Source organism: Vipera berus (assembly GCF_964194415.1).
Source record: "Vipera berus genome assembly, chromosome: 3".
Taxonomy (NCBI): Eukaryota; Metazoa; Chordata; class Lepidosauria; order Squamata; family Viperidae; genus Vipera; species Vipera berus.
This window is the reverse complement of record NC_138204.1, coordinates 4,397,454-4,406,612: the sequence shown is the minus strand read 5'-3', so window position 1 is coordinate 4,406,612 and position 9,159 is coordinate 4,397,454. Positions and strand designations below refer to the sequence as shown.

General features: G+C 46.9%; 1 protein-coding gene across 1 annotated transcript; it reads left to right on the top strand.

Moving 5' to 3' along the window:
• Positions 1 to 2,123: 2,123 nt before the first annotated feature.
• On the top strand, positions 2,124 to 6,671 carry PDYN (prodynorphin; the record flags this gene model as incomplete). Its single annotated transcript, XM_081323558.1, has 3 exons — positions 2,124 to 2,360; positions 4,514 to 4,633; positions 6,228 to 6,671. 3 exons carry the CDS (start codon positions 2,124 to 2,126, stop codon positions 6,669 to 6,671), a joined length of 801 nt encoding a protein of 266 aa, XP_081179684.1.
• Between the last annotated feature and the right edge of the window lie 2,488 nt (positions 6,672 to 9,159).

Genomic DNA, 9,159 nt, shown 5'->3' with positions numbered 1-9,159 from the left:
TCCTCCACTCTAAGTTTGTACCCTGCTTTGCGTTAGCTGGACGAACAATTTAACAATTTACAGACTTTTGCGTTTGTGATCCGAAGCCCACACTCTGTAGGTTTTGTGTGTGTGTTTTGTGTGTTTGTGTAACTGGCAGCTCCGAATGGCGGACCTTAGATCCTTCAATCATGTTCTGAGGCTCCATTAATTAGTGCTCTTAAGGCAATTTGGAATCGGCAGATGAGAAACGCCAAACGATTGGGATCGGGTGGTGATTCATGCCACTTTGCCGAAGCCAGCAGCTCGGCGTAATTTATGTTCTGCTCAGGCTGATAATTTGACATATGATAATGCGTATCATTCAAATTACGGCTTAATTTAGCAGAAATGAATATCGGAGTGTTAGTTCTATTTCTCCATCGGCCCCAATTAAGGGATGCTTGCTAAGAAAGCCAACCGTGTCACCCGGGAAGGAGGTTAAGCTTCCAAATGGAATTCTGGACACGGATCCGGATTGGGCCTAGTAGTTCGAGTCTGAGGTCATGTGAACGGTCCGCCAATTCAGGGATGAAGTGTGTAAGCTAAGTGTTGGTGCACGCCTCTGAGAAAGTCTCTTCCTTTGTGTCTTCTGTTTTCAAAGGAAAGAAGATTGTAATTGGCTCATTTCTCGCAGACGTTTCATGACCAAAGTAGGTAACATCATCAGTGCTAGAAGGGAGTTGGGATTGCAGGGAAGAGAAGGGAGAGAAGGGAGAGAAGGAGCAGGAGGAGGACGATGACAAGGACTATGGAGTCCTTGGTGCTCTCTGAGCTTTTTGTAGACATTTCATTATCCAAACTAGGTAACATCATCAGTGCTAGCAGGGAGGAAGAGGAGGAGGAGGAGAAAGAGAAGGAGAAAAGGACATGAGTGCTAGTAAGGAGTGGGGGGGGAGGAGGGGGACGGGGAGGAGGAGGAGGAGGAAAGAACTGTGGGGTCCTTGGTGCTCTCTGAGGTTGGTTGTTTCCTTGCAGACGTTTCATGACCCAACTAGGGAACGTCATCAGTGATAGAAGGGAGTGGGGAGTAGAAGGAGGAGGAGGAGGAGGAGGAGGAGGAGGAGGAGGAGAGCAGCTATGGGGTCCTTGGTGCTCTCTAAGGTTGGTTGTTTCCTTGCAGACGTTTCATGACCCAACTAGGGAACGTCATCAGTGATAGAAGGGAGTGGGGAGTAGAAGGAGGAGGAGGAGGAGGAGGAGGAGGAGGAGGAGGAGGAGGAGGACAACGACTGTGGGGTCTTTGGTGCTCTCTGAGCTTGGTTATTTCCTTGCAGACGTTTCATGACCCAACTAGATAACATCATCAGTGCTATAATGATACACTGATGATGTTACCTAATTTTGTAATGAAATGTCAAGCTCAGCCAGCACCAAGGAGTCCTCAGTCCTTGTCCTCCTTCTACTCCCCACTCCCTTCTATCACTGATGACGTTCCCTAGTTGGGTCATGAAACGTCTGTAAGGAAACAACCAACCTCAGAGAGCACCAAGGACCCCACAGTCGTTGTCCTCCTCCTCCTCCTCCTCCTCCTCCTCCTCCTCCTCCTCCTCCTCCTCCTCCTCCTCCTCCTCCTTCTACTCCCCACTCCCTTCTATCACTGATGACGTTCCCTAGTTGGGTCATGAAACGTCTGCAAGGAAATAACCAAGCTCAGAGAGCACCAAAGACCCCACAGTGGTCATGCTCCTCCTTCTCCTCCTGTCCCCTCCTCTTTCACTCCTCCTTCTCTTCCTCCTCCTCTCTGCAAACCCCACCCCCTTCTAACGCTGATGATGTTACCTAGATGGGTCATGAAACGTCTGCCAGAAAACCACCAAGCTCAGAGAGCACCAAGGACCCCACAATCCTCCTCCTCCTCCTCCTCCTCCTCCTCCCTTCCTGCACTGATGATGTTACGTAGTTGGGTCATGAAACGTCTGCAAGAAAACAACCAAGCTCAGAGAACACCAACGACCACACAGTCCTCCTCCTCCTCCTCCTCACTTCCTGCACTGAAACAACCAAGCTCAGAGAGCTCCAAGGACCCAAAAAATTCTCTTCCACTGATGTGTGATTGCTCTTAATTCTTCACTTGTCTTTCCTCCAGGTACCTTCTGGGAAGCATGGACTGGCAACTTTGGGGACTGGCTCTCTCTCTCCACGTGGCTTTCTCAGCTTCTTGGGACTGTGTCTCTTGGTGTTCCCTGTGTGTCCTTCACAGCCAGGATGAGGAGAAGCCCATCAACCCTCTAGTAAGTTACAGCAGAGGTTGGCCACAACACTGTTTTGCCAAGGGTCAAGACAGGGATCAGGTGCCCGGGAAATTGGTTCTGTTGGATCTAGAAACACTAAGCACACCGGTAAATAAAGAGATTGTACAAGCTTTGTTATATTATGCTATGCTTTTCATTCTGTTTGCTCAGACAGAGTTAAAAGCATAACATAAAAAGCAGATACTGTATATGTTATATACATATTTACATGTCCCCTATACTGACTCTGCAATTGAGGGAGAATAGAATAGAATAGAATAGAATAGAATAGAATAGAATAGAATAGAATAGGATAGGATAGGATAGGATAGGATAGGATAGGATAGGATAGGATAGGATAGGATAGGATAGGATAGGATAGGATAGGATAGGATAGGATAGAAAATATAGAATGGAATGGAATGGAACGGAATGGAACAGAACGAAACAGAACAGAACAGAACAGAACAGAATAAAAAATATAGAATGGAATGGAATGGAATGGAATGGAATGGAATAGAATAGAACAGAACAGAACAGAACAGAATTAGAATAGAATAGAAAATATAGAATAAAATGGAATGGAATGGAATGGAATGGGATGGGATGGGATGGAATGGAATAGATTAGAATAGAATAGAATAGAATAGGAATTATATTAAATGTTTTAAATAAGGGGTCTTCAAACTTGGCCCTTGTATGACTTGTGGACTTCAACTCCCAGAATTCCAACATGCCAAGTCTTGATTGACAAGCCATCATAGTTAAATCCAAGCAAAATCACGTTATTTCACAGTGGTTGCGTGAACTAGGCTTATCTTAGCAGGGCCTTGCATGACTTGTGCATTTGGCTTCTTGTGTTTACAGCAGGGGTCTTCAAACTTGGCCCTTTTTTGACTTGTGGACTTCAGCTGCCTGGCTGAGGAATTCTGGGAGTTGAAGTCCACAAGTCATAAAAGGGCCAAGGTTGAAGACCCCTGACTTAGTGTATGCAGGCTGTGGAATTATGGGATTCTATTTTCAGACAAATGGCTGTCCAGTCTCTTCTTGAAAACTTCCAGTGTTGGAGCATTCAACGCTTCTGGAGGCAGGTTGTTCCACTGATTAATTGTCCTCATTGTCAGGAAATTTCTCCTTAGTTCCAGGTTGCTTCTCTCCTTGATCAGTTTCCATCCGTTGCTTCTCGTCCTGCCTTCAGGCGCTTTGGAGAATAGCTTGACTCCCTCTTCTTTGGGGCAGACCCTGAGATATTGGAATGCTGCTATCGTGTCCCCCCTCGTCCTTCTCTTCATTAAACTAGACATCACCAATTCCAGCAACTGTTCCTTGTATGTTTTTAGCCTCCAGTTCCCTAATCATCTTTGTTGCTGTTCTCTGCACTCTTTCTAGTGTCTCAACGTCTTTTTTACATTGTGGTGACCAAAACTGGATGCGGGATTCAAAGCGTGGCCTTACCAAGGCCTTGTAAAGCGGTATTAAGAAGCCCAGCCCAGCAGCCAAAGCTGTTCATTTGATGCTGCCGTACATATTTAAAAAGAGGAAGGGTTTAATTGTACGGTCAGAGCCACCATTTTGAATTTTTCTGAGCTCCCCTGCCTGCAGGAGTTTCAGATGGGTGGAGAAACACGCTGCAGGAGACCCCATCCTCACCAATTGCATCCTTGGCTATCTTGGCCACAAGAAAGAAAGTTCAAAATTAAACCCCACTCTCCCCACCCCCACCCCCCAAAAAAATTGGAAAGAAATTCTCCAGCATCCTGAGAATAAAGTAGAAACCGGGAAGCTGGTTTGAAAGAGAGGGAAGCTGCCAATGCAGGAGCTCAATAAAGAAATAAATTACAGGTTGACTCGCAACCACAACGGGACCCCAAATTTCTGTCGCTAAGCAAGTCACTTGTTAAGTGAGTCCGGCTCCGTTTTACAACCTTCCTGGCCACTGTTGTTAGGTGAATCCCTGCAGTTTTTAAGTTAGTAACCCGGTTGTTAAGTGAATCTGGCTTCCCCCAGGGACTTTGCTCCTCCGACAGTCACCAAAAGGGATCGCATGACGCTACAACTGTCGTAAATACAGGTCACTTGCCAAGCGGCTCGATTTTTGCCACCTGACCACGGGGGATGCTGCAGTGGTTGTTTAAGAGGGAAAAACCGGTCCTAAGTCCCTTTTTTCAGCGCTGCTGTAACTTCAAACGGTCGCTAAACAAATGGTCGTAATTCGAGGACTGTCTGTAATTCTCTTGGCTGTTGTTTTTTTCCCCCCGCAGCGCTGCGCTTTGGGGTGCCAAGGTAGCTTGGGGTCCAGTGTGGAATGGAGGAAATGTGAGGGTGTCCTCTTGGTCTTAACTTCCTTTCCGACGGAGGAGGACGACACTGGCAGATCCCAGGTGAGTGTGAAAAGGTGTTGATACACACACACACACACACACAGAGAGAGAGAGAGAGAGAGAGAGAGAGAGAGAGAGAGAGAGAGAGAGAGAGAGAATATTCAAAGCTGACAAGATTTAGGGAGATAACAGCAGGGCTAGGCAACCTTGGCTCTTTTATGACTCATGGACTTCAACTCCCAGAATTCCTGAGCCAGCCACACTGAGGGGAAAGGGAGAGGTTTCCAAGTGGAGCTATGCCGGCTCAGGAATTCTGGGAGTTGAAGTCCACGAGTCATGAAGGGGCCATATTTCCCCCACGCTGGCTCAGGAATTCTGATTGTTGAAGTCCATGAGTCATGAGGGGGCCATAGTTCCCGCATGCTGGCTCAGGAATCCTGGGAGTTGAAATCAAAAAGTCATGAGGGGACCATAGCTCCCCCATGCTGGCTCAGGAATTCTGAGAGTTGAAGTCCCCGAGTCATGAGGGGGCCATAGTTTCCCCATGCTGGGCTCAGGAATTCTGGGAGTTGAAGTCCATGAGTCATGAGGGGGCCATAGTTCCCCCACGCTGACTCAGGAATTCTGGGAGTTGAAGTCCATGAGTCATGAGGGGGGCCATAGTTTCCCCATGCTGGGCTCAGGAATTCTGGGAGTTGAAGTCCACGAGTCATAAAAGAGCCAAGGTTGCCTACCCCTGGCTTAGTAAGAGGGCTCGTCTGAAAAGCAGTATGGCGCTTTTCGGCCAAACACTAGAAATAAATGCTGATTTTCAGCAAAGCCATTGTAAAACATGAGCACAGGACGCTGTGCACACACGAAACCATGTGTGCTGTGTTGTGTTGCTGAGTGCCCAAAGTGTGGTTATATCATCCTGGAGGATGCGTGTGTGAAACAATCGGAAATTCTGAACCGATTTGTAACCCAACCTGAGAAGCCTCATTGAGGGCCGCTGCTCTGCTTGCCGCTATAGATGTCTAGACTCGGGGTCTGTCCCTCTTTCTCTGAGTGCTCCAGCTGACTAGGAGATGCTGGGGCTGATCAGCCTCCAGGGGATCCTGGCTTCCTGATTCCTGAGGCCGACCAGCCAGAAGAACAGGCTCAACAGATTCCAGGTCAGAGTCAGACTTTGAATTGTACGTGAGGAAAGAGTTGGCTGGCCTCTGGAACAGGTTGATGATGACTGTGGCTCAACACGTCTTCTCTTTTTCTCTCTCTTCTCTTCCATTTTTCTCTCCCCTCCGCCCTTCCCCTCCTCTTCTCCTCTCCTCCTTCCTTCTTATATTTCCTTCCCTCTCCTCTCCTCTCCTCTCCTCTCCTCTCCTCTCCTCTCCTCTCCTCTTCTCCTTCTCTTCTCTTCTCTTCTCTTCTCTTCTCTTCTCTTCTCTTCTCTTCTCTTCTCTTCTCTTCTCTTCTCTTCTCTTCTCTTCTCTTCTCTTCTCTTCTCTTCTCTTCTCTTCTCTTCTCTTCTCTTCTCTTCTCTCCTCTCCTCTCCTCTCCTCTCCTCTCCTCTCCTCTCTCCTTCCTTCTCATTTAATATTTCCTTCTCTTCTCTTCCCCTCCCTTCTCTCCTCCTCCTCCTCCTCTTCCTCCCCCCACCCATTTTCTCCAACAGAGTCTCCTCACCAAGGGAGATGTCAGCCAGTCCTACGGGGGCTTCTTCCAGAAGACCGGGGAGAGGGCAGGCTCAGAGCCGGAGGCGGACGAAGACAGTCTAGAGATGCTGGATATTGGAGATGTGGTCTCTCGCCGAGAGGGAGAACCAGATGTGAGCTCTCTCAAGGCGGAGAGGAAACGCTACGGAGGCTTCCTCCGCAAGTTCCCCAAGCGAGGCTCTGGGGTGGTGGGCACCGAGGAGGAGGAGGAGGAGGAGGAAGAGGATGGGAGTGAGCTGGAGGAGCTACACAAACGTTACGGGGGCTTCATGCGCAGGATCCGTCCCAAACTCAAGTGGGACAAGCAGAAACGCTACGGCGGGTTCCTGCGCCGTCAGTTCAAGGTGACCACGAGATCAGCCGAAGGGCCCAAGGCCACCTCTGAGGAGCTGGCTGACCTATAAGAGGCCCAGATGGTGGCAGCCCAGTTCTCCTCCTCCTCCAGCTGAAACCCTTCCCCAAATCACGGAGACCACCCCCCCTCAATCCCTGGCCCCTAGTTTTCCCCTTCCCTGTGCCAGCCAAGCCATGCAGAGAGCCTCTGCGGATCTGACCAAGAAGGAAAGGTATAAACCAGCATTGGTGGCTTAAGAGTCAAATGTGTTTCTCAGATTGGTGGGGTGGGCTGCATTTATCCAATGAGCTAAGCTTGATTAGGTGAAATCTTTTTTTTCTTGGGGGGGGGAGGTCATTTTTCTGCTTTTCAAAGATGTCTAAAACGGGCATCTCCAACCTTTAGAATAGAATAGAATAGAGCTGGAAGGGACCGCAGAGGTCTTCTAGTCCAGCCCTCTGCTCAAGCAGGAGAACCTGTACCATCTCAGAGAAGTGACTGTCTAGTCTCCTCTTAAAAACCTCCAGTGATGGAATGCCCACAATTCCTGGTGGCAAGCTGTTCCACTGGTTAATTGTTTTCACTGTCAGGAAGTTTCTCCTTAATTCCAACTTGCTTCTCTCTTTGGTCAGTTTCCAACCATTGTTTCTCGTCCTTCGCTCTGATGTTTTGAAGAATAACGTGACCCCCTCCTCTTCTTTGTGGCAGCCCCTCAAATACTGGAGTGCTGCTATCATGTCTCCCCTATTTCTTCTTTTCTTTAGACTAGCCAGTCCCAAATCCTGCAGCCGTTCTTCGTATGTTTTAGTCTCCAGGCCTTAGATCATCTTAGTTGCTCTTCTCTGAATTTTTTCCAAACTCTCAACATCTTTTTTGTGATATGGTGACCAAAATTGGCTGCAGTATTCCAGGCGTAGAATTTCAACTTTAAGTGGAATTCCAACTTTAAGACTTGTGGATTTCAACTCCCAGAATTCCCCAGCCAGGCATAGGTCTTACAATGGCCAAGGTGTAAAAGATTTTTCTATAGTTCATCCTCGATTTATGACCCAAAAGAGGTCAGAATTTCTGTTGCGGTTGTTCAGTTAAGTTGTGCCTGATTTTTACAGTAATCTTTTCCCCCCACAGCTGTTAAGCAAAACAATGCGGTTGTTAAATGAATCACGCCATCGTTAAACAAAAAACAGCTTCCCCCATTGACTTTGCTTGTCAGATGCTGCAGCCCTCGTAAATACCTGCACCTTGCCAAGGGCCCGAATTTTGATCACGTGTCCGTGGAGATGCTGCAACGGTCGTAAGTTTGAGGACCAGTCCCTTCTTTCAGTGTTATGGTAATTTTGAATGGTTCCTAAATCAACCGTTGTAAATGGAGGACTATTTGTATGATATTCCGGCCAAATTAGCCCACAATACTAACAATGGCTCAGTGGCGGTGGCTCAGTGGGTTAGGACGCTGAGCTTGTCGATCAGAAGGTCGGCAGTTTGGCGGGTCGAATCCCGAGTGCCGCGTAACAGAGTGAGCGCCTGTTACTCGTCCCAGCTTCTGCCAACCTAGCAGTTCGAAAGCACGTAAAAAATGCAAGTAGAAAAATAGGGACCACTACGGTGGGAAGGTAACAGCGTTCCGTGCGCCTTTGGCGTCTAGTCATGCCGTCCACATGACCACGGAGACGTCCTCGGACAAGCGCTGGCTCTTCGGCTTTGAAACGGAGATGAGCACCGGCCCCTAGAGTCGGAAACGACTAGCACACATGTGCGGGGGAACCTTTACCTTTACCTTTACCTTTACTAACAATTAATATTAGCCAGAACAATAAATCAGTGGAACAACTTGCCACCAGAAGTTGTGAGTGCTCCAATATTGGAAGTTTTTAAGAAGAGGCTGGACAACCATTTGTCTGAAATAGTATAAAGTCTCCTGCCTGGGTTGGACCAGAAGACCTCCAAGGTCACTTCCAGCTTCTATTCTATTCTATTCTATTCTATTCTATTCTATTCTATTCTATTCTATTCTATTCTATTCTATTCTATTATTCTCTGTTATTTCTATTTCCTATCCTATCCTATCCTATCCTATCCTATCCTATCCTATCCTATCCTATCCTATCCTATCCTATCCTATCCTATCCTATCCTATCCTATCCTATTCTATTCTATTGCATTGCATTGCATTGCATTGCATTGCATTGTATTCTATTCTCTTCTACAATCTGTTATTTCTATATTCTATTCTATTCTATTCTATTCTATTCTATTCTATTCTATTCTATTCTATTCTATTCTATTCTATTCTATTCTATTCTATTCTATTCTATTCTATTCTATTCTATTCTATTCTATTCTATTCTATTCTATTCTATTCCATTCCATTCCATTCCATTCCATTCCATTCCATTATTATCTGTTATTTCTATTTTCTATCCTATCCTATCCTATCCTATCCTATCCTATCCTATCCTATCCTATCCTATCCTATCCTATCCTATCCTATCCTATCCTATCCTATCCTATCCTATTCTATTCTGGAATGGAACATAACAGAACAGAACAGAATATAA